This window comes from Carcharodon carcharias, chromosome 4 (genome assembly GCF_017639515.1).
Source record: "Carcharodon carcharias isolate sCarCar2 chromosome 4, sCarCar2.pri, whole genome shotgun sequence".
In the NCBI taxonomy this organism is placed as follows: Eukaryota; Metazoa; Chordata; class Chondrichthyes; order Lamniformes; family Lamnidae; genus Carcharodon; species Carcharodon carcharias.
In genome coordinates this window covers 154,477,455-154,494,417 of record NC_054470.1, presented here as the reverse complement: position 1 = coordinate 154,494,417, position 16,963 = coordinate 154,477,455, and the positions used below count along the sequence as shown (strand labels likewise).

The 16,963-nt window shown below is 42.4% G+C and overlaps 1 protein-coding gene across 2 annotated transcripts in view; it reads left to right on the top strand.

Moving 5' to 3' along the window:
* Positions 1-16,963, top strand: part of mrps27 (mitochondrial ribosomal protein S27) — a 106,421-nt gene that overhangs the window by 47,996 nt on the left and 41,462 nt on the right. For both annotated transcript variants that reach the window (XM_041186341.1, XM_041186344.1), the window contains exon 5: positions 8,364-8,478. In XM_041186341.1, the coding sequence (XP_041042275.1) occupies positions 8,364-8,478 (115 nt within the window). The remainder of the gene's footprint in view (positions 1-8,363; positions 8,479-16,963) is intronic.

Genomic DNA, 16,963 nt, shown 5'->3' with positions numbered 1-16,963 from the left:
TAGGCATATAGATATCTGACTAAACCCACACAACTACTAGCACGCAGCACTGATAAGCTTTTTATTGTCTGCCCAATTAGGACCAAAATTTTCTGAGTGAAGTTGCCAATTAGTGCTGAATTAAAGACAGTTTTGTGCTAGAACTGGATTAAAACTGCCCAAGCTCATTTTTAAATCACACCTTTATAGCCAGCTGACTGACCAGCCTTTTATCCCAACAGTCTGTGCTAGATTTGTACATGGTTTTCAGGGATGAAAGACCGATGCATGCTGCTGCTTTAAACTACACTTTTGAACTTCAGGCGATCTGCTGTGCTGCCATTCAACTTGTAATAACCGATTTTAATTTATGCCAGCAAGGTGCCTCTCATACGCAGAAATCAATCAACATGCTTAATCACCTCTAAACTGTGTTTTAGTTTGCCTGACATAAATTGTACATTCCCCTATGGGAACTCATATAAGCCCAGAGAACTTAGACACAGTTTGGCTTAGGCTAAAGTGCTGCTCAACATATTGATAGCTGACTAAACACATGCAACTACCAGCACACAGCACTGATAAGCTTTTCATTGCTTGTCCGGTTAGCCATTTGGGCATTCGAGATTATCTGAAGCTGACTAGATGGTAACTCAGGTGAAGAGACCTATGCTTCTGATTTGGTGATTAAAGAAGAGTCATAGGGCGGGATCTTTGCCATGGAGACGGGAAGCTCGAGTTGGGAAATCTCCTGACTCGGCAGACCCATCTCCATGGGAATGACTCCCATACGTACAATTTTTGTTTGGGGGGGGCAGGGGCGGGATGTTGAGACAGGAGCGTGATTGAGTTGGGTCTACTGCCTCTGGAGGCAGTTTGGAGGGAACCACATAGGCGGGTGAGTGCTGAGGTGGGCTGGTTAGAAAACCCACCTCTGTTCTCAGGGATTGCGTCCGAGTTGTCTCAAAGGCTGTTAGGCCCTCTATCCTTCACTGAAAAAACTAATATCACTGGTCAAGTAATCCAGAGACCCAGGCTATTGCTCTGGGGACATGGATTCATATCCAACCATGGCATATGGTAGAATTTAAATTTAATTAACCTGGAATTGAAAGCCGGTCTCAATAATGGTGACCATGAAACTACCATTGATTGTTGTAAAAACCCATCTGGTTCACTGAAGTCCTTTAGGGAAGGAAATCTGCTGTCCTTACCTTGTCTGGTCTACATGAGATTCCAGATCCACAGCAATGTGGATCTTAATAACTCTCTAAAATGGCCTAGCAAGCCACTCAATTGCAAGGGCGATTAGGGATGGGCAACAAATGCTGGCCTTGCCAGCCGATGCTCACACCCCATAAAAGAATAAAAAACAACCACTCAAAGATTTTAAATCCCCACAAGTGTTTAATTTGTTGTAAAAACAAAAACTTCCAGTCAGTAAGCACATCAAAGATAGCTAATGCTTTAATTGCCTCTTAAAACTGTCAATTCAAAATGTGAACTCAGCCCCCTTGCTGAGGTGTGCTTTTGGAGCTTTTGAAACTCACCCAAGCATTCATTATGGTCTCAGCTGTAATAACAGCCATTGGGAAATGTCAGCAATGAAATCTATTGAAACTAAGAGCAGATGGCAATGCTATTTTCTAAGTTACACCAGATGGCCTGTCAACCAATGCAGTCCAGCAGCACATGTTTTTTTTTAAATCTCAACAGCTGCAGCCTTTTTTTCATGTTTAAAGGGCTGGTGATTTAAATAACTTCAGATCATGACACTTAACAGATGTTATCCGCCCTTCAAGAACATTTACACCTTCTCCATCAATTTGTGACTCTCAGACTACAAGTTAAGGCCCATGGAACACCCAAAATGAGGTTTTGTTTGAACTTAGCACTCATTTCAAATGGCCCAGCTGTGTTCAGATTTGCCACCTGTGTCTTTCATGCTCTCTCCTACCCTCTGCCAATAATAATGGGATCTGCTGGAAAAGGAGGCAGGGATTCCGCATCTCAGTCCTGCTCCCCATTTTTAAAGGCCTCTGGAGTTGCCCTGGCCAAGTGAAAATCCTGCCCACAGTGTCATTACGGCATTAAAGGAGACCATTCTGCCCATTGAGTTTATGCAGGTTTTCTAGAGCAGTCCAATCAGTCCCATTCTCCCACTCTATCCCTGTATCACTGCAAATTTATTTCCTTCATGTGCACATCCAATTTACTTTTGAAATAGTTGATTGTCTCCTTTTTATGTCACCCTCTTAAGCAGCCAGGCCACTATGGCATAAAATGTACCACTTGCCCAAAACTTTAAGTCTGTCGCCCTTAGCCTTTGACCATCACTAGTGGGAACAGCTTGTCTTTGTCTACCTTATCTGAACCTGTCATATTCATGTATACCTCTATAAGATCGCTCCTCAATCTCCTTTGCTCCAAGAACAACCCCAGATTCTCCAACCTCACCTTCTAGCTAAATTCCCTTCTCCCTGGAACTATCTCCTCTCCATCTTCTCAAGGACTTTCACATCCTTTCCAAAGTGTGGTAACCAGATCTGGATGCAGTCCTCTAGTTTTGGCCTAACCAGAGTTTTATAAAGGTTCAGCAAAACTGTCTTGCTTTTGTATACAAATAGTTGCTTGGTAGAACAGAACTTGAATATTGTGGAAAAGGGAGACATGTTGCTGAAGCTTTTCATCTTGCACTCATCAGGACAAACACAAGCGATTACAATTTATACCACAGGAGAAAAAGGTGCGGATTGGTTGGCAAGTCTGACCGCAGCGTTGGCATGGAGAAAGCAACAGCGAACTGTAGGTCCCCCAAGCTTCCGGGTAGTTTAAAGAAGGCGCGAGGCTTAGGCATATTCCTTTTGTTTGCAGAGAACGGATCCCTGTGTATGAATGTATTTTGGTTATGCAAGCATAAATGAGCCTTGTTATTAGCTCAACTGATCATCTTAAATTGGTTGTTAGTGTAGCTATTAGCGTACTCAGGATTCTTCAGCAAGTGCTGCCCAATCATGGAATCATATCTAGCAGTAGATGTTTTGTTTGGGTTTTGCAAGTGTAGGCTGGTTGAGTACAGTTTGTACCCTGCCTATTACAAGCAACTGAAGAAGCCAATCACTGGGACATACGACCTACGTACTTGGCATCACACTGACACTGAAATTAATACATGACATTGCTTAATTGTGTGGTAGGCAGAATGTTTTTTTTGTACTGATGGCAGCATCATATTAGTGGAAAATACCACTCACGTAGCAACTGTAGAGTGAAACGGAATGTTTAACCTGTTCAAATTTTTGAGCTATTTTTCCTTTCCACGGTAATTTGAGGTAGACGGGTGTGGACAAAAACTTTCAGCAACATGTCTGTCTTTTCAGCAATTTTCTTGCTTTTGCACTCAATACTTCTATTTATGAAACCTAAGATCCCATGTGCTTTGCTAACTGCACTCTCAATATGTCCTGCCACCTTCAAAGATCTGTGCACACTAACCCCTAGGTCCCTCTGTCACTGCACACTCCTTAGGTCTATGATGCTGAAATGCATTACCTCATACTTCTCTATATTGAATTCCATCAGCTAGGTGTTAGTCCATCCTGCTAGCCTATCTATGCCCTGCTGCAGTCAATTGGTATCACCCTTACTAACTGCCACAACTCTAAGTTTGCCATCATTGGCAAATTTTGAAATTTTACTCTATATTCCAATATCCAAATCATTTATTTATGGCAAAAAAGGAAGCAGTGGCCATAGCGCTGACCCTTGGGGAACACCCCTATCTACATCCTACTATCCGAAAACAACCTTTTTCTTATTCATTCTTAGGATGTAAGCATCACTAGCAAGGCCAGGGTTTATTACCCATGAGCAGCTGGTGGTGAACTGCCTTCTTGAACCACTGCTGTCAGCGTGGTGTAGATACACCGACAATGCTGTTAGGTAGGATGTTTCAAGATTTTGACCTTGTGACAGTGAAAGAATGGTGATATCGTGCCAAGTCAGGATGGTGTTTGACTTCCAGAGGAACTTGCAGATTATGGTGTTTCCATGCATCTGCCGCCCTTGTTCTTCTAGGTGGCTGAAGTCACAGGTTTGGGTGACTTGCTGTTTTCTGTCCTTAAGCAATTTTTTTTTTATCCAAGCTGATATTGAGCCTCCTACTCCATGAGCCTCAATTTTGTTAACCAGCCTTTTGTGAAATGCTTTCTTAAAATCCATACAGATAATATCCATTGCATTCCCTTCATCAGCCTTTTCCATTAGTTCATGACTATTCATGACTAAGATTGTCACCCGCAGCTATGGTAAGATAAATATCTTCACATTTATACATTTAAGCATGTTCTGCCTATCTCCACTCAATAGTGATGCTTCAACATCAATAGAAATAATGGACATGATTTTCACCTGCCACTGGGGCTAGGAGCAGAAGTGGGCAGATGCTAAAAATAGTACATCTGGCCTGCATGCCAAGACTCTGCCTCCATCCGTCCCAAAGGCCATTTTCCCAGAGCCGGGTTGGGGGGCAGAACCAAATAAGTCCTGTTAACAGAGCTTGACTGAGGTTTTCCAGATATCCGCAGATGGTGGGGGCCAGTTTAACTACCTGGAGGTGGCCTCCTGGTGGCAGACCAGGGGACCAGCGCTCCAGGCAGGCACAGAGGCCCACACTGCCTGCCTGGGTGCAGCAGCAGTTGCTGGCTGCCCCATAATGGGGCTTCTAACTCCCATAGTTGTAGCCCATCTGCAAAAGCCATATTTTATTTCGACTTTAATAAAGTTGCAGAGATTTTGAAACACCCGCTCCCTCACTTACTTGCCTTGGCATCCTGTTGCTGCTTTCAAGCTGGAAGACCTCTGATTGGCCCTCCAGCTTTGAGAACCCACCTGCTGGCTATTAATTGGCCGCTCTGGGGAAAATTACAATGAGTGACTGTTTCCTACAGAGTACAGGCTTCTGACCATTGCTTGAGCCTGATAGAAGGGATCAGAAGCCTGTATGACTGTCTGATGTAAGATTTGTACAGAACTGTTAGAGCTCAAGATGTTGATGAAATGTTTCAGTCCCAAATCACCAGCTAGCATATTTGATGCCACACAGTGGTCTTCACAAGCCTCTGTGGATTAGCCGTACCTCTGGTGGCAAATGTTATTCCTGTGCCTGAGAAAGAAGCTGCTGCTTTTAAAAGCCATGGGAAGGTTGGAAAGTCAGGATAAAGATCAAAATAATATCATGCCTGCTGTGTTGATATGATGAATACTGAATATTGCTTGTATTAATCTACCATTACACTGTCACTACTATTGCAAAGTATGTCTTTAAGAGGTGACAAATTCTAATATCCGTATACAAAATTTGGCATTATTTGTTCAATAGCTTAAAAGATCATCTTCTGTTCAATGATCTCCTTTCTCATCTGTTTTGGAAGGTTAATAAGATAATTAACACCTGTTCCAGGAATTGCGACTAAAATGTCTATGAGCCATTTGAAATGCTTTGGATTTTTTTTTAACCAACCCAATATTTGCATTTTGCTCTTGTATATCTTATTATATTCCAGACCTATATAAACTGCTACACAAATCATGGCCCACGTTGTATATGAGTGTTGGAATTTGTCAGTTTTTAAAGATGTATAATACCAATGGCAGGGTAAAGTTACATTAATAATTGAGGGATAATTTATTTGTGTACCTTATGTTTTTCCATCTGAACAACTCAGCAGGCACAATCTTTATGCTTGTCCCTAAACAATTACTGTTGAAAATGTTTACCAATTATACAGTCCAAATACAGCAAGACCTGGACAATACCCAGGCTTGAGCCAACAAGTGGCAAGTAACAATGGCGCCACTTAAGTTTTAGGCAATGACGAGCTCCAATAAGAGAGTATCTAACCATCATCCTTTGACATTCAATGGCATTGCCATCACTGAATTCCCCACTATCAATGTCCTGGGGGTTAGCATTGACCAAGACTGAACTGGACTAGCCATATAAATACTGTGGCCAAAAGAACAGGTCAGAGGCTAGGAATCCTGCGACAAGTAACTCATCTCCTGACATTCCAAAGCCTGTCCACAAGTTACAAGGCACAGTGTGATGGAATACTCTCCACTTGCCTGGATGACTGCAGCTCCAACAACGCAAGAAGCTTGACACCATCCAGGACAAAGCAGCCTGCTTGATTGGCACCCCATCCACAAACATTGACTCCCTTCACCATTGACGCACAGTAGCAGCAGTGTGTACCATCTACAAGGCTTCCAAACCCATGACTGCTACCATCTAGAAGGACAAGGGCAGCAGATAGATGGGAACACCACCGCCTGGAAGTTCCCCTCCAAGGCAGATACCATCCTGATTTGGAAATATATCGCTGCTTCTTCACTGTCACTGGGTTAAAATCCTGGAACTCTCCCCTAACAGTACTGTGGGTGTACCTACACCACATGAACTGCAGTGGTTCAAGAAGGCAGCTCACCACCACCTTCTCAAGGGCAACTAGGGACGGGCAATAAATGCTGGCCCAGCCAGCGACACCCACATTCCATGAATGAATTTTTAAAAAGTATAAATTAATAATTGAAATGCGTGTGAATTAAACTGAGGCAAAACTTCGTGCTGCATTTATGCTACAGAGCCACATCTACTTGAAGTCATGCCTTTTGTATTTGCTTTTTTTTATAAATATGTGATAGAAAGCTAACTTGGTCTGTCCTGTTCCAATGGCTCTATAAGTAATTCTCTTTCAGACTCAAATACAGCAAACATTAGTTGCCTCACTTTTGGGGAATATTTTATATCCAACATTTAAATGCTAATGGAAGAGTTTTTGCAAGGTTCTCTCACTCTCGCGCCTTAACTTGGGCAGAAGGTTGGTGGAAAACCCTCTTCGCGCCCAGCCTCCACCTTCCTGCCTCCCGTAAGTAAATGGCTGTTTTTAGTTATCATATGTCATTTCTTCGTTGGGGGCAGATGTTATGGCAGGAAACTGAATGAACCCTCACAAAAATTCCAGGAGTAGGTTTGTTCTACTGTGCTTATGTTTTCAATCCCAGGTTATACTCAAATGTGGTTGTTTTACATTGCGAGTGATTTATATAGCACGGCCATCAACAAGTAACTTTGCATATGCAGTAATTTAAAATTCACAAGTTATGATGTGTATTGCTTACTTATTTGTCCTTTCCTGATGGAATCACAGAAGTTTACAGCACGTAATTGGTGGCTATTCCGTCCGTATGCCTGTGCTAGCTCTTGCTAGCAATTCAAAATGAATCCTACCTACTCTCCATAGCATTGTAAGTTCCTCGCAACAAATGTTTATCCACTTTTTCTTTAAATGGTGCATTAGTCTGTGACTCAGCCACTCCCTGTTGTAAAACATTCTCTGGCTAGTCTCTGAATAAAGAAATTGCTGGAACATGGGACTCAGTAAAAGACTATGGGTAGAATTTTAGGGGTCCCTGGCAGCAGGTTTGTGAAGAGGGGCACATAAAATTCACCTGGTGGCCTTCCCACCACTGCCCCCCTCCCCCAACCTGTCAGAAATTTTACTGGGGCCGGTCAAGGCTTAGGTGGACAGCCTGTCCTCGCCCCCGCTTAAGGGATGGCTCCCTCTTAGTCACAATTTTAAAGCCAACAGGAAGAGCTCAGGGTGAGTGGGGGGAAGCTGGGTAGGTTAGCCTGCTTGAGGCTCAGGTGGAAAAGGGAGGTGGGAGTGGGAGGGGGTTGGTAGTGGTGGGAAGGCCTCCATCACTGGACCCCTTTCCTAATCAGGGCACCCCTTCCAAGCTCTGCATCCCAACCCCCTCCCCCCAACCATCTTTCCAACACTGCACCTAGTCCCCTTATCCCTGCACCACTCTGGGGGCCTGCCCTCCTGTCTTGCCGTGAGCCTCCCATTCTTACCTTTGCCCTGGGCCCCTGGCACTTAGATTTATGGGACTAGGTGTAGTCCCAGCAGTAGTTACTGCTCCTGCTAATGCTGTCAGCCAATCAGATGGGCAGGGCTCCCTCCTGATTGAGGGGCGGAAGTCTAGCCTCTAACTAATTATTGCTTGACAGAGCGTTAAATGGCTGCAGAGCAGCCAACTTCCCTGCTGACATTGTCGGTGGCGAGGCAGGAAACCCCACCACCTAAAAAATCCTCGTCTGTGTCTATCTGTTTCTAGCACTTTCTGTTCTAAATGCAGCTAGCTTGATTGTGAAGTACATCAGATGCTTTATGTCCCTCACTTTGGTTTTTATTTAACATCTGAGCCAATGTTAGTCCAAGTTCTGTTAGTCTGAAGCATTAGTTTAATTGTTTTAGTAAAAATACTAAAGGGCAGTGGCTTTGAAACTTATTTTGTTGTCACCTCTTTTTAAATCTTAGGTTTCGACATAGTCCAAACTGCTGGTATTTAAGAGATTGGACTATTCACAGCTGGATTCGACAATGTTTGAAGTATGATGCTAGGGACAAGGCCTTGCACACTGTGAGAAACCAGGTACAATTAGTAAACTATGTAACCGGATAAACATACATTGCAATGGACAACATTTTTGAGTATTAACGAGCGATACATCACAGTATGGAAATTAATTAAAGCAGGTGAAAATTATATTTTTAATTCTGTTTCAGAATTAATGTCTCTGGCATTAGAATGAAGGATTTGTCAGGAACAATTTACTTGTACATATTTGACCTGATTAATTTAAAGTTACAATCTCTAAAGAGATATATGTCATGTTTCCTGGAAGCAACTGATTTGAACTTCATCACAGAAATGGGAGTGCATGAAATTAAGTCTCTGGCATATTCCCAAGATGGAGTTTAGCAGAACAATCCTGAAACAATCCTGATAGGTAACACACAAAAGATTTCCACTGAAAGCAAGAATCTGATCATGTAGCATGCAATCCTGTATTGCGTTGTCACTCACATAGGCAACATCACCTCATTTAGAGTCATACAATGTGGTAACTGAGTCAGAACTTAGTACTACACTTTTGTATATGTGCAGAGAATAACTGATCCCTTTCAATTGCCGTTTTCTTTCACACTTGACTTCATCTAAATACTCAAGCTGCTTTTTTGTTACAGTTGTAAGTTTTATAGTCTCAGGCATATGACCAGAAAGATTTTCGGGCATACGCAGGTAGGAGATTGGAATTTTGACCATGTATAAGGCTATTCACAGTTTGGCAGCAGCAGTGCATCAAAAAACTATCCTTTAGTAATTAATAGATCCTAATATTTTCTGATAGGTTCCCCCTATCATCCTAAAAGGGACTTGTAGTTTAAATATCATAGCCAAGATATTCCTTTTTGTGATTAGATTACCACTCTTTGATGAGAGCATAATGAGCTATGTTCCCACAGCCAGTACTTGGAATACCAGAATGGAAAGAATAATGCAACCAAGGGTAGAAGCTAATACAGCATAAATCAACTAGCACATTTTTGGGATCTGCAACTCATGGAGTATCTCTTAGGCCCCTGAACTTGCTGACTAATTTGCACATTAACACACCATTACTTTTCTAGCGAGACCCAACCCTATGTCTGCAAAAATAGAAAATCTGTACCAATTTACTTCTTTGAAGCGCTGAACTAATATTTGTATTTATATAAAAACACAAGCAATTTATCTTCTAATAGATTTTATTTTAGACCAGAATATAAAGCTTGCATGCTTTGTGGTCACAACGTTTTCATTTAGAGAGTTCAAATATGATCTAACTATAATACTGATATGTGAAACAGATGTTTTGCTATGTCAGTTTTAATCTTTTTTTCCAAATTACCATGCACTGTGCTATGCAATAACATCAGTGGATTACCCTGAGTGCCACAGTGAGGTTGTGAGGTCACTGTGGTAGATTGCTGCAGCTAACAGTTTTTGCACTGAAAAATTGGTACAATGCCTTTAACATGTTTGCCAAACTAAAAGAATTTCTGACACTGAATTTTCGTCTGGGGTCAGGAAAACCCGACCTGTGCACTTTTGGGGCTTATAAAATGCATGACCCATGTGACTTTATGAGGGATTTTTATCTTTTCACATTGATTGGGTTTGCAGTGCACTTTGCGAGCCATGATGGAGTGCGTAAGGAGTGGGTGCAGAGGTGGTCTTGTTAGAAAGTCTGCCTTGGTTCTCCAATGCAGCAACCTAGTTCCCAACATTGTTTAAAAGCCCCCTAAACCTCAGCCCTCACCCACCTCACCACCACCCCCGCCGACCCCATGTCTCCTCACATTCCCTGATGTCTCCTCATTTCCCCATGCCAGCCCCATTTGAATGTGTCAAAACGTTTTACACTCCCCTTTCAGAATGTTCCCAACTCCCTAGCAGACTTTCCATTTTCTTCACAAACTCTTAAACCTGTGTGTGCTCTTAAATGGGCTTCCAAAACTCTGCACCGCCAGACAAAAGTGCTGTGTAGGGGGAAATAGGATTTTCAACCCGATTTGAAATGGGGGAATCAGACCTCCGCAGCAGTGGGTGTGCGTTTTGCATATTAGGAATTCCCAACCTACAAAAAGGGCAGAGAAAAATGGCACCAGGGTTGGGATCTCCTCCAAGATTGGATCTCCCCTCAAAAAAAATCAAAGTGTGGCCATTCAGGCAGTGCGCCTCCACACCCAGACGAAAATCTGCCCCAATAACTAGAGTTTAAAACAAAGGGAGAATTCTCAATGAGAAACTGCAATACCAAAATCTGTTTTCCATTACAATTATGCATCCATTAATTAAGAAAATATAAATTTAGTTTTCATTATTATGACAGGTGTCAAAAGGAGGTTATATAACTCTTAGACTTAGCATCTTTTGAACCCTTAAGCAATCTAGGTTTCTATAACAGCTTGGCGGCTCTTGAACTGAAAGTATATGCTAATGATACAGTGATGATAAGGATCCCTGGAATTCAACAGCATCCATAGAATCAGTCAATTATACAGAATGGAAGGAGGCTATTTGGCCCATTGTGCCTGTGCCTGCATTTCGAAAGAGCTACCCAATTAATCTTGCTCCCCTTTTCTTTCTCTATAATTGTCTAAAATTATTTCCTCCAAGTATTTATTCAATTCCCTATTGAATATTCCTGTTAAGTTGCTCCCACCAGCCTTTTAAGCAGTTAATTCCAGATCGCAGCAACTCGTATTTAAAATAAAAAGGAATTACCTCATGGCTCCTCTGGTTCTTTTGCCAGTCGCCTTAAATCTGTGTCCTCTGGTGACTGACCTTACTTATTGGGTAAAATTTTTAGCACGGCGGGTGGGCACGCACCCAACCCGCTCGAGCGTAAAATGACCCGCATTGATGTTGGGCGAGCATCCCAATGTCGACATGCATTCGGGCAATATTTCATTTGGCAGGCGCTCACCGAAGTCAGCAGCCTGCCCGCCGGTAATTAAAAGGCCTGTTAAGGCCACACCTGAATTTTTCACTGCCTGTCCAACCTTCCAGGCAGTCAGGCAAAAAGGCCAAACGGCCTTTGTACTTTTTAGGACACTTCATCCACAGGTGGGATGAGGTTTCCTAAAGCAAATAAAAATAAAATAAAAATTTTAAAACTTTATTATTAACATGTCCCTGCTCATGTGAAGGTCACACTTGCCCAGCTCGCACTCCCACCGCCCCCCACCCCCCCCCCCCCCCCCCCCCCCACCTCCCAGCCACTGTCTGCACAGGCAGCGCTGAGTGCTACCGCTCACATCTTACGCTGGGCAGGCCTTAATTGGCCTGCCAGTGTGAAATCGCCTTCTGGCCCCGATCACGGTCAACAGTCGATTTCCCAACTGCCCCCAGCCGAGCCCACCCGACATGGGTGAAATTCTGCCCATGAGAATGGTTTCTCCTTCCTTGCCCTGTCTAACTTTCATGATTTTGCATGCTTCTGTCAAATCTCCTCTTAACCTCCTCACCTCTGAGGAGAACAGCCCCAGTTTCTCTGCATAGCTGAGGGTCCTCACCCATGGTACCATTCTGGTAAATCTCTCTCTAAGGCTTTCCATTCTCCCTAAATGTGCTACTTAGAATTGAACACAATGCTTTGTGAGGATGAACCAGTGTTTTATAGAGGTTTAGCATCACTTCTTTGCTTTTGTAGCCTATGCCTTTAGTAATAAAGCCAAGCACCCCTTATGCTTTTTAACAGCCTCCTCAGCTTGTCCTTGTACAAACATCCCTGTTCTCTCTCTCTTCCAGCATCTTTTTTAAAATTGTACCATTTAGTTCATATTCCTCTTCTCATTCCTCCTACTCAAAATGGATTTCTGTGCCAAGCCAACCAGATTCTCCAGCACATATTTATGTCTTATGAAAAATGTAACTGTAGCAATTTTTATAATAAAAAGCACAAGTGTGGAGATTGGGGTTTGAATTGCAAACAGTCCCTGGTGAGGAAATGCAGAACAGCAATGAAACAAGAGCTGAAGCAAAGACTGCAGCTGCTACTAAAAGAACGGGAAACTGAGACCTGGAGCAGCCACTCAACAAATAGCAGTCCGCTATCCTGCATTCAGATTATTATTTTAACAATAGACTTTTAATACGAAACTTTACATTGGTACTGAAGGCAGCACTTTGACCAAAAACTATTGACCCTGCGATTTTTGCCATTAATGCAAATCTGCCCACACAAAGTTGGCTGAATGACAGGAAGCAGAGTAGCGGTGAACAGTTTTTCTGACTGGAACAAGGTATATTTTGGGATTCACTTGGATGCAGGGCACAACTTCAAAATTTGCAGATGAAACAAAACTTGGAAGTATTTTGAATAATGAGGAGGTAGAAATAGATTTCAAGAATACAAGACCAGAGCAGTAAAATGGGCGGATACACGGCAAATGAAATTTAATGCAGAGAAGTGAAAGGTGATGCATTTTGGGAAGAAGAATGAGGGGAGATAATATACAATAAAGCATACAATTTTAAAGGGGCGCAGGAGCAGAGGGACCTGGGGGAATGTGTGCACAAATTATTGAAAGTAGCAGGGGCAGATTGAGGAAATGGTTAACAAGGCATATGTGGTCCTGGGCTTTATAAATCGAGGCATAGAGTGCAAAGCAATGAAGTTATGATTCAGCCTCAGTAGGAGTATTGTGTTCAAGTCTGGGCACCACATTTATGATGTGATGGCATTAGACAGGGTGAAGAAAAGATTGCCAAAAATGATTCCAGGCATAAGAGACTCCAGTTAGGAGGATAGATTGGAGAAGCTGGGGTTGTTTTTCTTAGAGGAGAGAAAGTTGAGAAGAGATTTGATAGAGGTGTTCAAAATCACGAGGCATCTAGATAATTAGATAGGGAGAAACTATTTTTAAAATTGATCCTATTGGTGGAAGGGTCAAGAACCAGAGGACATCGATTTAAGGTGAATGGCAAAACAAATCAAAGACAACATGAGAAAAATATTTTATGCAGCGAGTGGTCAGAATCTGGAATGCACTATCATAGATTGTGGTGAAGGAGGATTCAATCTTGGCTTTCAAAAGAGTATTGGATAATTATCTGAAGAGAAAAAAAATTGCAGGGCTAAGGGAAAAAGTTGAGGGTGTGGGACTAGCTGAGTTGCTGCTCCAGAGAGGTGACATGGACACAATGGAATGAATGGCCGTCTCCTGTGCCTTAACAATTCTAAATACTGGTGAATGTAGAATTTCAACACCATCACATATGCTGTCCTGACTTTATAGAAAGTCAAATGAAAAGCAGGTGGTGAGAGGAGACATGATTGCAAACCAGCAAGTTTGCATCATTTACTTAAGCAAATAGAATAATTTTCATAGTTATTTCTTTGTGCTCCTTATCTCATGAAAAGTTAAAAGGACAATTTTTCAACAATGTTTATTTTCAAGCTAGCTATCCACCCTGTCTATTCCGTAATAATGATTTAACTGGACATTGGGCAATAAAATGTGCACTCCTGTTTGAAGAGGATGCAAGCTTACAGAAGTGACCAGTGAGCTTGAGAGCCAACCTAGCTCAGACCTTAGAGATAGAGATTTGTAACAGCTATTTGAATTCTTGGTGTATCCTTTCTAACTGGAAAGTTCAATATTATAACCACTCTTTTGTTTTAGAGGTTAATTATTTGCCTTCTGTTCAGATTCCTACTGCAGAAAGATAATTGAATTCTATTACAATATTTATCACTGGACTTTTCTTTTGTTATATTTTTACTAGCAAAACTATTGATGTTTGTTGTTTAGCTGATGAATTTGACCTTGCCAGACTTGATCACTTTTCGAAAAGCATTGCTCAGGTACTAAGAAAGAATATGCATCCTTCCCTAATGATAATTTAATATGTTCTAAAAGGGTTGTCCTGCATGATTGTTGGAAACTTGAAGCATGTTGGAGAAGTTGAAGCTTCATTTATTTTTTTGCACTACTTCTAACAATAGCCTGAATTTCAAATTGCCGTGGTCAGGCAATGAAGCCAGTGCGGTTGCCTCTACAATTTTGAGAACCAGCTATCACTGGCGATAGAGACCCAGGCCCGGTTTTTCACCAAGTGCCGACTCGGGAGCCCTTTAAAAATGGGGAGTGGAACCCAATTCTGGGTTTCCCACCCCGATTCCACTTCCTGGCCATTTTTGCTGGAGTGGGATAAAGTTGTGGGCAGCACTCCCATCCTTGCTAGCTCCATTGTTGGGTGGGCAGTTCAAACTGCCCCATGATTTTTGTGGAATCTGTATGCATAGATGGTTCATGGCACCTCAGAAGAGTCATGAAACAAGGGGAACCCCGGTCTCAAACGAAGAACCAAAAAAAACCTTCTGCTCCTGGAATTCTTTCATTGATAAGGTTTGAAAAAAAAACATATGGTCTTTCAGTTTGAATAGTTAGATGCTGTGTTGAAAGTGAGATATGTATTTACTGCAATGATTATTTATATGGCTGTAACCTACAAAGGTAATCTGACCATTACATTGATCAGCATTATAGAAGTGTTGAGATGCATTAGAGTACTTTCCTATTGGAAAAAGTGATATTGTGCATTCAAAACTGAAGAAAGCAATGCTTGGGAACTCTACTGTCATGATCCGAAGTGATTTAAATGTCCGCAGTCCTTTAAGTTTGAAACAAAATGGATCTACAGCAATCACATCGAGAAAAAAAGACAGCTGCTCCTGGACCAAGCTTAGGCAAAAACAGGACCATCTGCTTTTGCAGTTTTAGTAGGCTCCATTGTTCGCATTTCCAAGGGTTTCCTTTGACAGCTGAGGTCATTATGAATGCTTGGCTGAGTTTCAAAAGCTATAAAACAACCTATCTCAGCAGGAGGCTGTGTTCACCGTTTGATTGACAGTTTTAATAGAATATTAAAGGATCATCTGTCTCTGATGTGAGTTTTACAACTAAATGACCACCTGAGGGGATTTAATTTTTTCTCAATTGGGTCAGGATTTTTTTGAAAAAATGAGTAGTTGTGTTTCCCACTGACTCTATTAGATTGTTTATCATTCTATTAAATAACTGGAAGTGTATATTTTCAGTATCAATTTCAAACGATTCCCTTTGCTATTACATGGCTTCTGTACATAGTGGATACTGGATGAGTGGCTATGGAAGATACATGGGGGGCATGGAGGGGGTATGAAAGGGCATGCAGGAGCATGGGGGGGTAGGTAAGGGGTGAAGATTTGAGGGCCTGACATTCATAACCATAACTGAGCCGTTGTCCCAGTAAATGGAGGCAGGCCTTCTCGCCTGCTGGCCTCACTGACCGCTTGCCTCCAGACTGGGTGACCGCTTTACGGGACGCTTTTGGTCTGTCCACAAGCATGACCCAGACCTCCCTGTCGTTTGCCATTTCAACACACCACCCTGCTCTCAAGCCCACATGTCTGACCTTGGCCTGCTGCAATGTTCCAGTGAAGCTCAATGCAAACTGGAGGAACAGCACCTCATCTTCTGACCAGGCACTCTACAGCCTTCCGGACTTAACATTGAGTTCAACAATTTTAGATCATGAACTCTCTCCTCCATCCCCACCCCCTTTCCGATCCCCCTTTTTCCAATAAGTTTTTTTTTTAAATATATTTTTCTTTTCCCACCTATTTTTAAATCTATCGTTTTATCTCCACCTTTTAGCCCATTTCGATCCCTTATCCCTACCCCACCCCCACTAGGGCCATCTGCCACTTGTTTGTCCTACTTTCTATCCTTAATGTCACCATTAGCACATTCCTTAGATAATATCACCACCATCAACACCTTTGTCCTTTAGTCTACGATATCTTTGGCAATCTCTTCTTTGCCTCCACCTATCACTGGCCCTCTGCCCAGCTCTACCTGTCCCACCCCCCTCTACCAGCTTATATTTCACCACATTTCTATATTTCTTTAGTTCTGCTGAAGGGTCATACGGACTCGAAATGTTAACTGTATTCCTCTCCGCAGATGCTGTCAGACCGGCTGAGTTTTTCCAGCTATTTTTGTTTTTGCCTCCATTGCTACCTCGGGCCTGACTCCATCCTATCCCTGCCTCCCTGGCACAAAATTATGGCGGGCAGGGCCTCCTTAATGGCAAGGCTGCTGAGTGTGCAATTTTCCTGACTCAATCTTCATACCTCCTTCACAAAAATCCAGCTACCAGCATTGTTTGAGAAATGGGCTGAATGGACCAGCCTAACACAGTACTTTCCTCAATGTATATTTAAGAGAAAAAATTAATGCATTTTGGATGGTGTACTCACAAATTGACAGCTTTAGATTTTCCCTGCGGGGATCAAATTGGTGAAGAGATGTTACATTTTTATGTGATCAAGACTTCAGAATGGACACCTTAAGTCCGTCTGGTGGCCAATGCGGTACCAAGCTGAGTTGCTTTGCAAATGAGACCAACAGCCATGGCAGTTCTTGAATGACGGGCACATTGGCCTGGGTAATTTAGTATTGCAGTGCAGCTCGTTGTTAAATCAAAAGAAAATGTTGTGTAGAGGTGCAAAGTTATTTTTTAGAAGACTTCTTTGAATTGA